The 20,108-nt window shown below is 30.4% G+C and overlaps 2 protein-coding genes across 3 annotated transcripts in view; one reads left to right on the top strand and one right to left on the bottom strand.

The window, feature by feature from the left end:
* The first annotated feature begins 996 nt into the window (after window positions 1–996).
* On the top strand, window positions 997–2,783 carry LOC113522829 (probable serine/threonine-protein kinase clkA). The gene is made up of 2 exons (XM_026908658.3): window positions 997–1,243; window positions 1,768–2,783. The coding sequence occupies exons 1-2, from the start codon at window positions 1,193–1,195 to the stop codon at window positions 2,734–2,736; spliced, it is 1,020 nt and encodes a 339-aa protein (XP_026764459.2). The 5' UTR covers window positions 997–1,192; the 3' UTR covers window positions 2,737–2,783.
* Window positions 2,784–3,113: 330 nt separating this feature from the next.
* LOC113522506 (extracellular sulfatase SULF-1 homolog) overlaps window positions 3,114–20,108 on the bottom strand; it is a 138,102-nt gene continuing 121,107 nt past the window's right edge. The window contains exons 6-17 of one of the 2 annotated variants that reach the window (XM_052897940.1): window positions 17,657–17,795; window positions 15,384–15,571; window positions 14,250–14,414; window positions 12,808–12,982; window positions 11,551–11,707; window positions 11,178–11,329; window positions 9,617–11,040; window positions 9,423–9,541; window positions 8,919–9,134; window positions 8,446–8,577; window positions 7,501–7,576; window positions 3,114–6,679 (exon numbers count right to left, since the gene is read on the bottom strand). In XM_052897940.1, the coding sequence (XP_052753900.1) occupies window positions 6,598–6,679; window positions 7,501–7,576; window positions 8,446–8,577; window positions 8,919–9,134; window positions 9,423–9,541; window positions 9,617–11,040; window positions 11,178–11,329; window positions 11,551–11,707; window positions 12,808–12,982; window positions 14,250–14,414; window positions 15,384–15,571; window positions 17,657–17,795 (3,025 nt within the window). In that variant the 3' untranslated portion in view covers window positions 3,114–6,597. The remainder of the gene's footprint in view (window positions 6,680–7,500; window positions 7,577–8,445; window positions 8,578–8,918; window positions 9,135–9,422; window positions 9,542–9,616; window positions 11,041–11,177; window positions 11,330–11,550; window positions 11,708–12,807; window positions 12,983–14,249; window positions 14,415–15,383; window positions 15,572–17,656; window positions 17,796–20,108) is intronic. The other variant, XM_052897941.1, reaches the window with a different exon arrangement.

The raw sequence follows: 20,108 nt of genomic DNA, 5'->3' as shown, positions 1-20,108 counted from the left end.
TAAAATATGTGTCAATAATGCTAAAGTTTAAAATTAACTGCTTAGTTATTTGTTACAACTTGTCGCTAGATGGCGATTCAATGCGTCATTTCAATCGATTGTCTAGAAATTTACATCAAGTTGAAAAATTAATAGAGGCAGGTTAGTTATCGTTTACTGGGTTTTGTTAGCAACTGTTTAAGACATCTTATTTTACAATTAACAGTGATAAATCTTTTTAACTTGCTTACATAAATTCTGATTAGTCTTTTACGTTCATCTCACTATATACTTACCTCTTATAATACTCCCAAAGCAGCCTCGGCAATTTATTTTAAATATGTGTATTATTTTTTTTAAATTGGTATACTTATTTTATTGTAAATACCTACGTGTCAAACTTGTAAAATAAAATATACGAAAACTGTGATGAATGTGGCTCATAAATAAAATATTAATAAGATTGCGCTGTTGTATTATTATTATATTCCAATAGATGATAACGGAATAGTAAACCCATCTGCACTGTCGGTAGGTACTTTACTATTCCGGGGGTATACTACTATGCTGGGGAGGCATCAGTGAGAAATAATAGGCGAAAATGAAAGCAGATCAATTGACCCATTGTGATGAATTCATTAAGAATTAACCAAGACGGTTTCCAGGAGGAACCGCGTGGAAGTCGTTCTGATATAGTATATTGCTAGTAATAGGGCTATTTGAACCTTGTTACTTAAAACCCCTCTCCTAAAAGATAATAATTTACCTATCATCCTTCACTACACTCCGTCACATTTTCATTAAAATAATTATTGGTAATTCTGTACCATAGAGAAGTGTAATTGATCCCTAACTTAGAGAAATAGTACTAAAAAATTGCTGTATTAATACTAATGTCAGCTAATACAAAAACCGGTGTTAGTCTTAATCTATGACAAAAATCCTTAACGTACTTTGCTTTTCTAAATCTTTGAATAGACAGCTACGAGTCTGACAGTGACAAATGACAGTAACATAGTTGATTTGTCAATTTGTTTTGTTGTTCTGAATTTATCTTATTTTTTACTGTTTATAAATAATAGAAGAAAACTAAGAGAAAAAATAATAGATGTAACTAAGGTTTTATAAAAATTACCTAATAATTAATTAACATAGTGATTGTTTTTATCTTTATTGTAGCAGTTTTAATTTTTATATTCATAAAAAACTGGGAATGCCACAACATTTTCAAGTTTTGAGGTGTTATCGGTGTCTTGTATTTCAAGTAAGAGAATATATTTATAAATAACTCTTTTAATAACTATTATTTACAATAGCTGTGTTTTAGATAACGTCTACTTTTTTAAAATTGTATAAAGAAATTAAATCGAAATTTTATTAATAGATTAATAATTTTAATAATACATCTATGTTTTAGATTTAAATAATACTTATTCAATATATATTACCTACTACATTTTATTTTTACATAGAAAATAGTGTTTTTAAATGTCAGTTTATGAATTTAATTGTCTATACATATATCATCATATCAGCCGTTAACTGTCCAATCCAGAACATAGTTCACGGTTCCCCCTATTGGGGGACTTTGTCAGTAGTTACCACACTTGGAAAGCAAGTTAGCAACCGCAGTTAGGCTTTGATGTTTTAAGAGGGACGCTGCTGCCTTCCCTCGCCCCTATTCATATACATAATAGATGCAGTGGAATAATTAGTGAAACTAAAGTAGTTATAGAAATATAAGTAACTAAATAATAGTTGTAGTTTAAAATATTTCAATTTTTATAGGTACACCAGTTGAAGAAGTCAAATAAGTTTGAATGTAAATTATGCGGGGAAAAACAATCAATAAAACGTCATTACGGTTTGGGAACTGGTAAAGAATGCAGGTTACATGTACAAAAACTCAATGGAATTAGGGGAGAAATAGATGAACTAAATAAATCATACACTGAAAACTCTAGTGATGACAATGAATTCGGAAATGTATTAAATGAAGTACAAAATAATAATACATTAGATAATGAATCTATAAAAAGAGGCAACAAGTGGTCAGAATACATTGAAGAACCTACAGAAGTAAACAGTAATGAACCTATGTACTTTAATAATTCTGAAGTTGTATTAGAAATACCAAAAAATGTTACGAAAAAAAGAAAAAGAGTTAATAATATCAGTTACAGTAGTACTTTAAGAAAATCTTTTGATAAAACAGATGAGATAGAGAATTACAGAGATCTAAAGCCATTTGAAAAACCTCAAAATCTTTATTTTGATAGGGCTACCTCTAAAATTGATAATGCAGAATACATTAACAATGATGTAAACAAAAAGAGTAAACCAAGTACAAAGTTTTTAAATCCTAAAATTAAAGAATCCAAATGGGATCAGTACACCGAGAATGATGAAGATATATTGCCATCATTAGAAATCACTAGTAATTTAGATGAAAAATATTTTCAAAAATCTAAAAATATCAATAACGACATAAATATTACTAAACAATGTAAAAATTCCCCATATCCATCTACATCAAGTTTTGAATGTAATATAAAATCTGAGAGTAATGATGATATTCTCATTAAAAACGTTTCAGATGTCGCTATGAACTCTAAATGGGCTCAATATGTAGAGGAAAATATAGAAAATTTTGAAAACTTTAACTCGACTCCGCCAGAAAGCAGTCAAAATAAGCAGTACCAGGGACTCTTTTCACTTTGCAATGATAGTGATTTGGACAATATTTTAGATATTTAGAGTAAATAAATTAATAAAAGCATTAACTGATATCCTGACATCTCATGTTTTTAGTGTATAATTTATTCACTGAAATCTTTCTATTATTTTATGAAAATAAATCTGGTGAAATTTACTAGATAACTAACCATAGTAATTTATCCATGAACTAACTCAATTTTAAGTAGTATGATAGCAACTATATCAACATTATTACAACTTATTAACAATTGTCAACTATATAGTCTACAGAATTTAATTTGTTTGTTTTTTCTAAATAAATTATAAATAGCAAAAAGAATTGTCAAAATTGTAATATAAAAAATTTCTTGTAACAAAATCTTTTTATGGTTCTACAAATAATGTATTTTGGTAAATAGGAAAATTAAAAAAATATATAGCTCTTGAATAATTTTATTATTACAACCAGTACACAGTAATCATCACAATGGCAACAATTTAATATCACTTTATAACCTCTACAAGATAAATAGTAAGCTACAGACAAACATGCTGATTTACTCATAGTCTGGCCAGAAATACATGCACATAATTTTATACATATAATAAAAAAAAATATGATACTATCATAACAAATACTACATGAAACAAGTATCGAATCATACGTTAATACCAATCAGGTGCTCTTATCACGTAAAAAGAAAATAAAGCTTTGCACTCGGGGCATTGCATTATTTGTATTTTGTCAGTTACCAGTTTTTTGTCCACTACTTCGTACACGTGGATTTCAGAAGTAGGAAAGTCATTGAAATAGATCGCTTCCTAATAGTGTAACAAGATGAAACACACCAGATTTTAAATTCGTGCTGTATTTTTTGCGTGATGCCGAATAAATACAGACAGACAGAAAAATTCTAAAAATTATTGACATTTATTGCTCTTATTAAGACCCCTTTTTTATTATTAAATTTATTATATGTATTAGTAAAATAGTACTATAGAGTGAAGAGTAATCAATTCCACTAGTTACGCAAACTTTAGACAAATCGCATATATAAATTACCTACTGGGGCATATAATAATATTATAATGGCAATCATTAATTCGGTAGCTGTCGTCCGGAGATTTACTATTGATATATTGGCTCCAAAATTGAGGGAGTGAGTTAAGCCTGGGTACTATCTTCAAGTCCTACTTTGAAGATAATTCATAATTAAATTATACAATTTTATCATGGCATTCTGTTTTTCTTTTGGCTCGGGTTTTTTAAGTTGCCATTAACCATTTTACAGTTTTGATGAAAGGAAATAAACACAGAAGAAAACAGATGCGTAATTGTTAAATTGAGAATAAAGACATTTATTACACAACCATATATTCTAAAATTTTAATTACTGGCATCACTATTCGCTATGATTGCCATAAAACATTTTGTTAAATTCTACAAGTTTGCACATAGTCTGATCTCCATTCTGATTTCTAATTATAATTGTTGTATCTTTTCACATGTAAAATACTATTAAATAAATCAATATAATGCCTGCATCTGGCCAGGATACACCCCTTACATTCAATATCTCCCTAATCGAAATTCCGATAGATACGGCATATAACCTAAGGTTGCGTACGTTTAAATTTTTTTACAAACAATAATATTTAGAATATTCAATTAAAGCTAGATATTGTTTCATACATATTTAGGTATTCACAATGAAACATAAATAGAAACGACCCTTTTATTTAAAATTATTTTAAGGTTTGGACCAAATTTATATTACGAAACTGATTTCAACTGCCAAGAATGTATAAAACTAGTATCAAGTAATAACTCTATATAATACCATAGTCCTTAAAATTTCTAGCATCAAAATTTTCTTCATACTATTTTCATATCACTTTTACACTATGAAATTAATAGTATTACTTATTTTATAAAAGTCTTGCGAAGCATGCTCATGTTGTAGTTTTGTAAATTATTATTATTAGACTATTGTACGCATTAATTAAAAAAATTAAAGTAATTTTCGTTTGCCCCCTGTGTTGTAAAAAAAAAAGTTCTCCCGTGAAACTTTTGAACATTGATATATGAAATTCATATCATAAAATTCGTAATGTAAATTCAGTTTGACATAAAGAGGAAATTATTGAAAAACAATTATTCATACTTATTAAAATTTTGGATAAGTATGTATATATAAAATAAATATCAAACATAAAAACTAAATAGTTAAATTATTTATTACCATTCTGTATGAAAATCGTAAAATCTTAGACCTTTGTGTGATAAATACAAAAATATGCTATACAAAATTGTAAGAACAAAATAGAAATCGTGTATATAAAATAAAAAAAAAAGTCACTACAAAAGACTGTAGTAAATTTTATAAAACAACGAGGCTACATATACAAAGCCGAGAGTCAGTAACAGTATCTGTAAACTTTTTTTAGGCTTAGAGATTTGATTTTCCTTTACTACTTTATCTTTGGGGGATTCTGCGAGGTCCATCGCAGATTTAATCCCCACATGATACAAACATTCTTAAGTAAATAGGCATGTTTTTTGGTTTGGATTGGTTTTATCGTTATGTATGTACTTATTACAAATAAGTGTCATCCACAGTAGAATCTCTGCTAGTTGGACACTAGACAACGCTATTACGAGAAGCCTGTGCAGTAACGTGACCTATTTAATATTATAGGTCCGAGTATTTCAAATTATTTTCATATTTCAACTTTGTTTACATAATTACTCACACTGGGTTTCGGCTTAGTATATCTTTTCCATTAAACCACGTATATGTATAGATAATAATATACCTATATATGTAGTTAAAATACGATATTCTGGCAGTGATTTATGTAGATAGATATAAATCAACAGATTTCTATTAGAAAAGCTTAATTTGTCCAGAAGAGCATACGTAATTACCAGTTCTAAAATTTTCCACGCACTAATTGATATTAATTTTGTCAACAAAACTATCTAATAATGAGTCGAATATTTATTGCCCGTATTGCTTTAACTATGATTTTTGGATATTTATTTACGATCGATTTTATATGCCAATAACTTATAATATAACACAGCCAAAAATTGATTAAATTTTTCTTTTAATTTCATAAATTAATGTTTTGAAAGGATTTTGCCGATAAAATTTTGTTACGACAATGTATATGTATACTTTGATTAACAATATCAATAGATGTCTGTTCAAAGCGCCAGACAGCCCTAAAAAATAACGCCTCACAGAGTGAGTAGCTATATTTAATTGTATAATATTACACATTATCATTTCGTAAAAGTAAAATTGTAAAGCACATTTTTACACTTTTTTTTTTTTTGTTTTCTATATTTTTAATAACATATTGAAATATGTAAATTTTAGATTTTTTTTATACTGAGTAAGATAATGTCGCTTTTAAGTTGTTTTAAATCGTGAGGCGTTAATTTTAGATACATCATATCGAGTGCCATTTTAGTTAGTTAAACTTTATCTAGATGCTGACTAGGTTAATTGATGGTAGTGCTTGCTTAAAATTTTAGAACTAAATAGGTATACTTTTCCGGATCTATAAATTGTAGAGAGAGGGGCATTTACCTATACGTAGGCACAGAAGAAATTATATAGTATCTAAAGCATATTTTTATCACACTAACAGTGCGATTCTACACTTAGCAAAGATGAAATTATGGGAAGCCCTACATTTCGATGCATATTTTAAAATTATCTTACAATAACTACTTAATTCTGTTACAATACATAGTACTTAAATCACAAACAATCTTTTCCTTGAGTACCTTGACTGTACTGTCAATTTTCCAACCTCTGAAATACTTTCAACTCTTTAAATATGTCTGGTAATAAGCAGACAGATACATAAATTAGATTTTTTTTTTCCAAAATACATAAATAAAATAGACTAGAACGGCATCATGTGGCGGCGACGATGGAGTTCCCTTGCTCTCGCGTAACGGCGACTGTAACTGTTCCATCGCCAGGCCCTATATAAAATGTCGCTATTAAAAAATCAATTATTACTTATTTAAGTATATTATCAAAATGTTGACGACCTTGGTGATCTAGCGGTTTAACACACCGCCTCACTATCTCATGGTCATAGTTCGATTCCCGCATAAAATTTGAAAATTTGTAAGTTTGTAAAATAAAACTATGGCTCACTACACGTTTTGGGAAACTGTAAGTGTGGTGAGTAATTTTCAAATAAATAAATAATTTAGACAAACGTTTATATTCATATGACTTTGCGGATAGTGGACTATATATTTGTTGCTATATATTAATGACTAAATAATGACAGTGAGAGTATATTCAACGCTTACAGCACATTACAAGAGAGTAAAAAAAGGCCGTGGCACAGTGCTGCCACATAAAAAAAATCTTGTTTTTTAATAAAATGTTCGGGTTGCAATTAGTCTGAATGTTTTCTATAAAAAACAGTATATATATTTATATAAAAAAGTATATTAGTATTTCTGTCAGTTATTTAGTATTCATAATACAAAGTCTGCATAGTTTAGAATTAGACGACGCTGTGTGTATATTATTATATATACAGTGATATTTATTTATTTATCTCTTCAAAATAAGAGTGTGTTTGGGCATACATCATGTACAAACTACGGGATGAAATTTGATGAAATTTCGTCTAATAACTTAGTATCAAATATAAGACTCATGGAAAAATAATAAACTCAGTTAATTATTTAAATTACTACATAATTCCTTACTAAAAGAAGTCTAAAAGAAGGTCGGTTTCGATGGATTAACTCCATCGAAACACTATTATTAGGTACCTTCTCACCTTTCGTAACCAATAGGTTCGCCTCTATAAATTTGTTCGTCATCGAATCTTCTAATATAGCTCTCTTCGCTGGGTCCTATAAAATACAAATTATTTTGTTATTAATTTACTACAATGTTATCTAAATAACGGGGCCAATTCTGAAGCGCCATTATATCTTAACCTAAATTTATAATTTGATAATTTCGCAACATTAATGTTTTATAGACAATTATAAATTAAATTTATAATAATTTTGACTTAAATCTATTAGGAAATTAGTTCATATTAGTCTTTACAATAAAAATTATTATTTATTAAGTTTTAGAGATAAATTTAATATAATTGAACCAGGAATTGTTACAAATGATAAATGTGAAAATTTAATTCATAAAAAATAATACCTACACAGATAGATCATATCTTAGATTAACTATGACCAGTGGATTTGCTTGTATATGTATTGTGATGGTAAATATAGGAAACTATAATCTTTCTCAGGAAATGAGCTATCAAATGCAAAAAGATTTTTACATTTTTACGACGTTTAAACAAACTCTTTCTTAGTATAGACTAACACATAAGGTACTTATATATAAATTCAGGCAAAGGTGCGGGATATGGCTAGGTATTTTTGTCGAATCGATGTTTTTATACTACAAACATGGCAAACAAGCATTTCTACAGCCCGTTTGATGGTGATCGGTTATGAACGCCTATGAACGCTGGCAACACCAGAATATAACTCATTGAACGCTGGAAATATTTTCAACACAAAAATTTGAGTTAATATAACTCAAAATTGGAATCATTCCTTCTATTAGGTAGCGTGTTAAGCGTGAAACAAAAACACGTAATAAATGTCCATCTATCCATACATATAAACCTCTCTTATTCTATTTTTATTATTTATTAAACTCTTATATATAATATTAATTAATATAATATATAAGTTAATATTATTACCGTGATGATTCGAATGCGAGTACCGCCGACATGACGGCCCGCGGCAACTGAGTAATTGTTGTAACTGATTGTGGAAATATTCTTTTTCGGCTGCGGTTAGATATTTTACCCTGTTCTGGGTTTCGAACGGATCTGTAGAAAATAAGATAATCATAACGAATATTATTAGACAGAGTATGAAATTAAAATATTATCATGTTTTTAATTTCAATTCTATTTTGTAAAAAGATAAACTTTTATGAAAATATAAAAATTCACATTAATTAAATTTTATTAATCGTTTTTATAAGATATAAATACCATCCTGTCATTTTTATAATGCGAATTTTTAAAATAGTCAAAGATAATCTGCCTTGTGTTAGAGGAAAGAAGTTTTTTTTCCAGTTTCCCAGATAGCATGATAAATATATTTTTATTTTTACGTTACATTGTCCTTTACATAAAAATAAAACAAAAAAAAAAAATCAACCAACCTATTCTCAAATTGTAGTATGTAATGAGGCCAGTAACAAATTCACAGTAGAGCAGGTTATGTGTAGCGTTAATGGTCCTTACACAGTTGTATGTGTTGTTAGAGGCGCTCATACAGAAGCAAAACGGTCCAGCGGTCCACAGAGGCGCCGTGCGCCAATGTTCATTGTCGTGACGGAAACAATTCATACGTTCCGATTCACATAGCTTTTCTAATTCTGCCTGTAAGAAAAATATAGAACTGTAGTAAATGTAGAAGATGCTTTCATATAGAAGCTTACCACAGTGTGGCAATGACTGAATTAACTGTCAGTTTTCAATATTTCTAATTAATTATTTAAAATCTAGAAAATTTTAAATTTCACATTACTTCGTAATTAAGATTAAATATGAAATAAAGCTTTTATATATGTGTGTAATAGATGGTCTTGTTAATAGGACTGTTATCAGTTTGTTTTTTACATTATTCTACAATAGTGAACGAATCTGAATTAATAGAACATAACTTGCCTTCTTTTTTGCTTTTCTTATCTTTTTCCTTAGTTTCTGAGCTTTTAGTTTCCTGCGTAATTCTCTCGCCTTTTGCGCCGCTTCCCAGTAGTCGTGGCTTGGTCCTCTGGTTTTCCTATAAAGATTTATAAAAATATTAACTTCATATTTATATTTTCTCTGTATCTTTAATGCTAATTGTAAGTCTCACCGATTTTCCTCGCAGTAGCAGACATGTTTATCTTCGTTTTCAATGTATAATGGATGTAAGCGTCTTTGAAAACTATCACCACCTTTGTCTAGAAGCCCTTTTAATCTAGACATGCCTCTATTGGGATTTTTCTGTTCGTACTCAGAAGCGTCAAGTCTTGCTGGTCCTAAGTTTGTAGTGTTTTCTATTGTTGGAGTTGTTTGAACTGTTGCTGGTGTGGTCGACGATGTAGTAGTATCAATTTCTTTGACTGTAGTTGATATTTTTTCAGTAGCTAATATTTTGTCAATTTCAGAGCTATAATATTGAGCATTCTGTGATAAATCTATTCGATGTGTCGAGCTCTCGTCTGGCATGTGCTTATTATTAATAGAGACATCATATTCTGTAGTAAACAAATCACCTGTCGTTAATACATTATTTTGAATTGTAGCTTTATCGTTATCCAATTGTTGGCTGTAATTATTATTTATAGTAACTGTGGTGGTTTGGGGACTTAGTGATTCTGTGTGTACATTTAACAGATTCGCCGTTGTATCTTCCGGATGAATAGTTGTGATTAAAATTGTCGTATCATTTTTTAATTGTGTATTGAAAATGTCATCTTTGGTATTTGTATTCATAGTCGGAATAACATATTCATTTGACTGCCGAAATTTTTTATCATATGCTGTGATATTTCTGTGTTTCGTTCTTATTCTGTGCAATCGACCTTTTCTGATATGTTCTTTTGAACTGTTGTGTTCATGTGTTATGTTTGTATTATGCAAATTAACTATAGTAGGGTGCTGCGTCTGTGATTCAACAACAGGCTTCGCAGTCTTTAAATGCCTCTTTATTTCCTTCAAGTCTTCTAATTTTGTACGTAATTGTCGTATTTGGTCTTCTAAGCTTAATCTATTCGTCATCCAAGCTTTTAAATCGTTATATATAACTTGTGAACAATTAACTGTGCCATCTTTTTCTATTTTACATTCTAACGATGATTCGTTGTCGTTAATAATAGCGTCATTTCTATGTTTGTGTTTATTATGATTAAAATTTTGAGCTCTCCGTTTAGTTCTCTTATGATCTATATTATCTTTGGTACGTTCATAAGCTTCAAGAAACGCTTCCGTTTCCTTTATAAGTTTGTCTACTTTTTCGTTTATATCTCTACCTTCTATTTCATCTAAGGGCTCGTTTCTAAAACTCAAATGCCCTATGCTTGGATTTTCTTTAAGGATACCTTCCACTGTATTTGGTTCAAATACGTCATTGTCAATAGATCTACGAGTACGTGTGCTATTTTCTTTATTATTCGGATCTACAGGTCGGCGTGCTATGGTTCCATCTGTTTCTAATCTAGTATAAACAAGTCCGCTAGGCGTAAAACATGCGCATTTCTTAGTACTCATTTTAGGTGCAGGTGTACTAATTTCACCCTGTAAAAAATAGTAAATATTGTGTAAAATCAATATTCTAATTTATTTTAACAGGTACAGTTATAACAATAATATAAATTATATAAGCTATAGAACAATTACTATGGCATATTTCTGAATATTAAAAAGTATATCACCTCATATTTGCATTTATGCCGTCGCCATCTTCCATTCACCAGCACGCACTTCCATTTTCTTCTAGACGAACACGGAGCGCGAAGTTCCGCTTTCGAGCATTCAGCCGCTATACGTGCTGCTTTGCCGTCTAATAGACTTGTCTCGCCTTCTTCTAAAAATAATATGATCTTCTTAATGTTTTTACTAATTCTACGACTTCATTCACATGATTCGTTTATGTAGATTTATCATAATATTTTTCTACTACGTGTAGACGGTTATCATTCAGTCCACTAAAGCGCCCAAGGATTGTTATTTTTTATTAAAAAATTTAACAACATTATTATTTTATTTCTGAAAATCCTGTGATATTGATATTACTATTTAACTTACCATCAAAAAACTTTAAGTAATTTGGTTGGTTATTTGTGCTGCTTTCAGCTAGATCCAGAGCTTTTTCGAGACTCGCTTCCAAGAGTGGATTATGGCTCTCGTTGTTCAGTAGAGGTTCGGAAGACTTCTTTGATTCACTATCGGATTCAAAGCTTTCCTTTAATTAGAAACATACAAAATGTTAGATTGACGATTTTTGTGTTACTCGCCTAATAGAAAACACTGTCTTACCTACATAAGCAGTTAAATCATTAACTATGTTTTTGTAGCACATAATAAGTTATCCTTCAACCTATTATATAATCGAAACAGTTATTGTGACACAGAAGTAAAATAACATGACAGAAAAGACAAAGTCTCCAAATACATAACTCCATAGATAACATTTACCAGACATTGCTTGGGTACTCAAAAAGCAGACAAAGTCTCCAAATAAATAAACATAAAAACATGTATTAATCTCAAAAATAACTCAAAAAATGGAGACATATTTTATATAAGTGTTTGCATTATTTGAATATTTGCATGTCTGCAAATGTCTAGTATTTTGTTTACTAATTTTAATGTAATTACTACCGGTTTAACTTAGTGGACCGAGAAAGCTCGATTAGTTTCAGGACCAGCCAGGACCCTTAGTGTTGAGCGGTTATGCCGCGAACGCGAGCCTATTTTTATTTAGCTTAGTTTTGTTTTCTAGTAGTACGTAAATAGTGATAACCTGTTTTTATATATAGTATTTTGAGTGCAGTTTTATTTTGTCTGTTCAATTTGTAATTAAAAGTGGTATTATGTCTCTTTTCAATGATAAAAAGTATAAAACCTAGACATGGGTAATATCAGTACCGCTCCGATATCTATATATTGGGTACTTCTGGAAATTAACGCCGGAAAAACAGTCATCATCTATTTAAATATCACCTATACCAAGTAAGACATCTCTATTCATTTCAATCGCGTGCATCATTTTAATATTATATATTAGAGAACCGATATTTCATTTTTTTTTTTTACAACTTAGAATATATATATATATATATATAAAATCTTTAGTAATATATATATATATATATATATATATATATATATATATATATATATTGTAACTAAAATATATAGTTATTGTATATATTACCCATCCTTAATAAGATCATACCAGTATAGACTGAAGGGTAGCACGTGAAGGGTACATACGTATTTTAATTTTCGACTTGCTTTGTATTATCTAGAGCAGTAACAAATACATAGGTTCACTCTTACCTCTTCATCGTCTTCATCATCTAATTCCAGGAAATCATCATCATCAATATCGTCATCAAAATCATTGCTCTCGGAGGACGAGTCGTGCGGTACCGCGGTGGTCCTCTCATTCATCTCTCTACTGTACTTCTGACCGCGGAAACCATCCGTCATGTGTATTTCTCGGCGACCAGAGCTATAATTAAAACCGCCATCAACGTGTTGGTTATAAACTAATGGGATTCGGTAGCCATGTTTTATAGTTAAAGTGGGTGGGAAACAAAATTAATGGCATATTTAATGTATGTGTTTTGCTAAACCATAAGTTCAGAGAATAAACATATTCATTTATTATAGTTGTTGTCAATTTATTGTGTAACTTATTCCTGTTTTTCCAATAAAATAAAATTTTAAATCGATATCGATATGACTAAGAATGTAATGAGTTAGCCTCTTAACTTATTGTAAAGATCAATATGAAACAATTTTCTAATACGAGTAGATTTAAGTCAAAATTAGTTCATGATGCCTATAAAACAGTAATTTCGCGAAATAATCAAAATATTAGGTTATGAGATAGGTTTAAACAAAAGACGTTTCAGAATCGGCCTCAATGTCTGTTACACTATACCTGTGTATAGCGAGCGCTTCCAATTTCTCATCAAGCGCACCGTCGCCGTGTTTCTAATTAAGTAAAAATATCCGTAGTAAAAAGATGGTAAAAGTTTGCATTTCTTCCAGACATGAAAACTTTACTCGTTTACATTAGTAATAAATTATACCAGGGCACCAGTTCCTTGCTTGTTAAATATTTAATCATAAAACCTAAATAAATTAAAACATGTTTCGATAAAAATTATACAAAGATGCTTTTACCTACATAATTCGATAGTATAAAGAAGCCTGAGATAAAGTACTTATTAATATTCTTGTCACGCTTATTTCATTGTTACAGCATTTTTATTATTTCTACGGTTAACACTGCTGAACATAAGCCTTCCCCATAAGAGGAGTTTTGCCAGTAGTTGCCACGCTTGGCAGGTGGCTTAGCAACCGCAGTTAGACTTTTAGTGATGTTGAAATGAGAGACGCTGCTGCCCATCCCTCAACCATAGGTTTCCTTATCCGCATTTTACGACACGCACGAAAAAGGAACGTGTGTCGCTTTTTACTTACATAATATAATATACTTTATCTTAGAAGATCTAAAAGGCCAGTAAGTACCTAATCAAGTAGGTACTTTTGCTAATCACAACTTAGCAAGAAGTTTATAAGTTCTAGTAAGTAAACAGTTTTTGTACCGAAGGCCAAGTTTAAGATATATATCGTCATGGTTATTAATATTATTGAGTCATTAAAAAATTTCGAAGTCAACGGTATTGGAATCTGACAATACACCTGTGTACCTAAATTCTAGAATATTCGTTATAAGAATCTAAAAATAATTACAAAAAATAAAATACCTCTCAACAAGGAACGTGTCAGGCCAGTGTGCGGTCGCTTGCCTTCTGCGCCGCGGCTGGAGCAACGGTAGTAGTGATCTTCCATCCATATGAGGAGGTGGATCAACGCCGCCCATATCCAAAAATGTTGGCGCCAGGTCGATGTTTAAAACAATATCGTCCACACTGTAAGAAATAAATATATCTAATACAATTCACCAATTACTAAAAATTACATTGTTGAGATACCTAATATAATTCAAATATCATAGGATAAAATACCCTGTTAATTGTCAATAAGCTTTTACTTGGTGAATAAAGTGTAAAAAAAAGCTCTAAACGTACAGACAACTATAGTACTACTTATCAAGAGTATTATAAAATTTGGTATGCTGGCGACTCTTGCTTACGATCATTTTTATATGTGACCCATGTTATCGTGTGCATAAACAAATAAATTTCAGTTTAGCGTATTTTTTATCAAAACACGATAAGGACAAATTTACTAGAATTGTTGTTTACTAAATTACTAATCTGGCAACCCTAGGTTACTGCCTTAGATTATATAGATAGAGCATCGAGTCTCAAAAATTCAAGGTCAAGGGTCGAGCTTGTTAGCTAATTTTCAAATTAGCTGACAAAAAGTTTTTTGTGTAATTATATAGTGATTTTATTTCATCTAAAATTTTATGTGAATAAAATTCGTTACCAAAAATTAATATTTATGCTGTACTTTTAAAGATGCTGATGGTAAACTGTGTATGGTATAGTAACTATATATCGTAACACAATGAATCTGTATTCTATTACACTTTTCGTTAATATTTTATTTAAAACAAATTTATGAATCTTTAACAAAAGATCGTGACATTATTACAAAAGGAGAGACTATACTTGTATATGTATAAATTGAATAGCTAAAAGTGTTGCTAAGCGCAATACTTGGTCATATCTAGATCAATTCGGCTATTTGTTTTTCGAATATTCGTTAAAGTCCGGAAAAGATTTCATAAAGAGAAAAATTGTCTGGAATAATGTAAAAGCCCCATTCAAACCAATTCAAACATTTCAATTAAATATTAACAAATTGACGTCTGTCGGCTCAGCTAGTAAATACTTGAATTTTAATAGAAAACAATTAAATAGTGTACTTACACAGTACCGGGCTCCACACCTGGTCCACGTACTAGAAACGGTACACGGATATCAAATTCAAATGGGAAACTTTTCCCTTTCACCAAGCCAAACTGCCCGAGGTGGTACCCATGGTCCGATGTGTAAACCAAGTACGTATTATCCAACTCGCCAAGCGCTTTTAGCTCTTGATATACTCTTTCTACGGCCTGGAAAACATTAACTTTATTAAGAATATTTATTTTTAATAGATACGTAGTCTGGAAATCTGCATATGTTTTATATCTATTCACATACTAAACAGATATCAGATATTTTTCTGTTAAATTTGTAGCAATGCTAAGTGTAATAACATTCGAGTTTTGGTATGGCTCTCCCAAGAAGTCTGCTGTTAAAAAACATTGCAATTTTGCTGTAAATTTTTTCATTTGCGAATTGTTGGGATGTACTTAGTCACTATTTTCAGCAGAGAGAGAGACTTTGTGCATAAGTAATCAAGGACATCACAGTGTATTCTGTGATGTCCATGGAACTATTCATGTCTATAAGCATATTTGAAATTCTGAGTATCGTAAAAAAATTTTAATTTATGTATACACTATACAGCTTAAATAATACGTTTGCAATTATAATTCACAAACGAGCATTATTTCTCACGAAGTCTATATCCATTATAGTGCAATATCTGAGCGCGACTATTTCCGATCGCTTAAGCGTTCACATTGGTCTGTGAAATATTGGTTCCTCGAGCAGCCTGACAGATAAATCTCCAATATGCCGTGAGTTGGCTGTCCTATTTCAACTTGCAGTTGTACGTGTGAACATGTACTTAATGAACTCTTTGTCTATCATTTCGTGAATCTTTAAAATATATCGCAAGTGTACGTTGAAATACTTTTAAGTTTATATAGCTTTAAGCTCTGCAGGCTGACTTGACGTAATCGATTTGTAAAAAAACAACTTTCCACTGCTGAACATAAACCTTCCCCATAAGAGGAGTTTTGCCAGTAATTGCGACGCTTTGTAGGTGAGTTGGTAACCGCAGTTAGGCTTTTAGAGATGTTTTAAGAGAGACGTTGCTGCCCATCCCTCAACCATAAGCTCCCTTAGTCGCCTTATACGACACCCACGGGAAAGGAAGAGGTGGCCTACGCGGTGGCCACACACGGTGATAATAATTAATAATAATTCTATGTAATAATAACACTAATAATCCGATAATAGTAATAAATAATAATAATTCTTAATCTATGGCTTTCTACGAAAGAAGTACCTTATATTAATTTCTATTCGATATGAGTCCGTTTTATTTCCATTGCGATTGTTTCATAAGTCAGCCTGCTGGTTGGAAACTTGAAATATAGTGCTTGAAAACAATATGTATTTCTACATAGAAACTCAATATTAGTTCCATTTATAAGATAGCCTTTGAGAAACAAGTTATTATTTAGTATACCTATTACAGTACTATTTATTATTTATAACTGTGATATTATACTAATTATTTAAAACTTAACTTCTTGTTTCTGTGTCCATAATTAAACATAGGAACAAAGGACAAATCTACAGCAGTAGCTATACTCACTGTCTCCAATATAAGACATTGAAATTCGAATATCCAATTCTAGTTGTTAGAAAATATAATTTATAAGAAACTAAAATTTAGGACCATTTTCTCTCATTTCCAAATCAAGTAAAAATATGGGAGACTGCTTTAATGGCAAATACCTATACTTTGAATTCAAGTGCTCAATTTCACGTGTAAGTTTTGTAGTTTCTACGTTTGTTATCAAATAAAGAAAGAGACCTATCGAATGCGCAATCTTCTATATTTAAAATTTAAAAATTAGTTCAATGTGACTGCATATTCGTTATTCAAAAATATCAGTATTAACTTGAATAAAAACTAGTTTCAATTTTTATCTAAACTATCAACTATAGATTTATAATAGTACCTATCAATATAAAACTTTAATAACAAAAATAGGTATAAGAAATGCTATCCGTTTTTATACGTTAAACATGTTTTTTTTTATTTCATTAACCGTAATAGATATCTTAATATGAAAATATTCTGTTTTCAAATTATTAAGTTTTATATTTCTAAAAATAGTTAATAAAATATAAAACTCTTTCTTTTTATATCCTAAAGTCACTTATCTAAGAAATAACTATGCAAAATTGCATTTTAAAAACCTTTAAAATGTTATTACTCTATTTTCACAATCAATTAGTTTATTGGTTGTACGAGAATAATATTTAGAATTGGTCTCTATATTACAAAAGATTCTAACCATATCAACACTTTGTAGTGTTTGCAAACGCTTAGTCATAAGCAAGTCCGTGAATTGTCGATGTATTGGCTTCATCTTCTCCGTCACGCGCAGGATCCACTGCTTGTCAGGGTTTGGAGCCATGTCATACGTGGGAGTGCTGTAACAAAATAGGTCAAAGATATATATATATATATATATATATATATATATATATATATATATATATATATATATATATATATATATATATATATATATATATATATATCGTATACTAGTATGAGTCGATCCATTCGCACTATATTATTCCATCTACACTAGCGATTGCCCACAGCTTTACACGCATGATGTCGTGTTTCCTTTTTTAAGTAAAAAATTTCAAAAATCCTTTTTAGCTACTTACGTTATAAAATAAAACATAGTCAGTCAATATATACAATTTTATAAGTAAAGATACTTAATAAATAGCTTAATTACATTGTAAAAAAATATGTTTCATCAGCAATTAACATAAAAATTCCCTCTCTTATGTACCTAACCTCCTCAGGGAATGAATTTCCAAGAATCCTTCGCCTACCGTTGTGCAAAATTTTATCTTACTTCTAGAATCTAGTTCCACCGGTTTAGACTGTGTATCTGTCGGTCAATAAAGATTCTTGTTATGAAATTGAAGAGTTATATTATGAAGTATGTACATGAGAATTACATTGAAAAGTATCCTATGCATATTATTTAGTACAACTATCTTTATAAACTTTCAAATATATTTATCATAGTAACATATACTGTAGATTTACTTTGTATACTGCAAATAAAAACTCCTTGCGAATTGTATTTTGCAAAGCGGCACCGCCGTCGTGAGTTTTGTCAAGAGTATGTTCCTTTAAAGTTATATATATACAATGTAAAGCATGTTCGCCGGCAAGAAGCCCGTCCTCGGTACAGGTTTGCGACCACACAATATGCCGATGGCTGAATATTAACTCAGTCCCAGATTTGGTTCTCGATGCCCGGTGCATAAGACCAACCGCCGCTCGGCAAAATATATTCATGTTATCTCCCTTAATAAAATGTAAGGACGCTGTAGGTATAACTTTTTTTACTTTTAAACGACTACGTATTAGTATTTATTGATTCGAGAAGTTAATTAAAATGTTTGCTTAAAGAATTCTGTCGATCGTTTCGGTGATATGATTTTTATTCCTTTGACATTTTTTCCTAATTGATTTTTAATTAAATGTGTACGTTATTTATAAATCAAAATTGTATATTTGCTCAGGCACTACATAAACTTCCGACTCTGTTTTTAAATAGTATTTAGGATTAAGTTTATATTTACCAAATATATTTATTTACTCTACTTATGCCGTAAGGGACGTCTTTCTTCACATATTAACAATGTTAAAATTTGTAGATATACGAACAGATGTTTAGTAGTCACTCATGTCTGAACAGCTGACGGATTTGAATAATACATAGATAGACCATGTCTTAGGCATTCTAAATCACATGAAGAGAAGTTCAGAATCCAAATAAAACGTGACATGTTTTGAAAGACAACAAAAAATGTAGAGCTTCCCATGCTTCCTAACTATAAGAGCTAGACATAGCATGTTAATAAAGGAGGTTCTGTGTTTCTCTGAAAAAATGTTGAATTTGATTTATAAAAGAAGCCATGGAAAGATACTAATGATTTCAATTTCACTCTGTATTACGCATATGATACAGCCGTTAACTGACCACTGCTGAACATAGACCTCCCCTTTTGGGGGAATTTTGTCAATAGTTGCTACGCTTGGCAATCGTAGTTAGGCTTTGGTGATGTTTTGTTTAAATGATGTTTGGACCGCTGCAGCCTATCCCTCGACCATTAAGTCCCTCGCCCTCTCTTAGTCGTCTCTTACGACACCCACGGGCAAGGTAAGGGCGGTCTACTTTATGTTGGGACCACAGAAGTAACCCTTATTATACAGTATGTTAAATAAAAAAATCCATTTCTTAAAAATAGTGTTATTAGTAGAAAAAAATTATTAGCAAAAACTAAATAGAAAAATTACAAAAATGTACAACACAAAACATATATACCTATTATTATATAGTACATATGCAGGTTGTTCTTTATTTTCGAGAATTTTATTTATTGATGTTTTAAGGAATAAATTATTTTAAATAACATACTATGTAACCTTAATGCAATCTTGAGTAAGTTATTCTCTGTTATTACCAACTGATGATAATGCACAATCGTTTCTAATTCATAAAAGATCTGAGAAGAATTAGTTCTTTTCTGAAACACTATTACTATGAGACAAACTGCATGAGTTCTTACATACTTCAGGCACCAACAAGAAAACAAAGATACAGAAGGCTTTATTTGCTTTGCTGTATTTACAAGTCAAAGCAAAAGTTTTGCTGGCCATCGTATAAATTATCGGTGATCAGGCAACGCGGGTTAATTGTCGGCACATGA

Source organism: Galleria mellonella, unplaced genomic scaffold (genome assembly GCF_026898425.1).
Source record: "Galleria mellonella isolate WM207_F2 unplaced genomic scaffold, CSIRO_AGI_GalMel_v1 utg38, whole genome shotgun sequence".
NCBI lineage: Eukaryota > Metazoa > Arthropoda > Insecta > Lepidoptera > Pyralidae > Galleria > Galleria mellonella.
Note: the sequence above shows the minus strand (reverse complement) of the source record. Positions and strands in the feature narration are given on the sequence as shown.

Bases quoted from the DNA above. Each gene is read 5' to 3' on its own strand.
- LOC113522829 (XM_026908658.3), top strand. From the start codon at position 1,193: ATGCCACAACATTTTCAAGTTTTGAGGTGTTATCGGTGTCTTGTATTT. The intron at 1,244-1,767 runs GTAAGAGAATAT...CAATTTTTATAG, and splicing joins ATCGGTGTCTTGTATTTCAA to GTACACCAGTTGAAGAAGTC.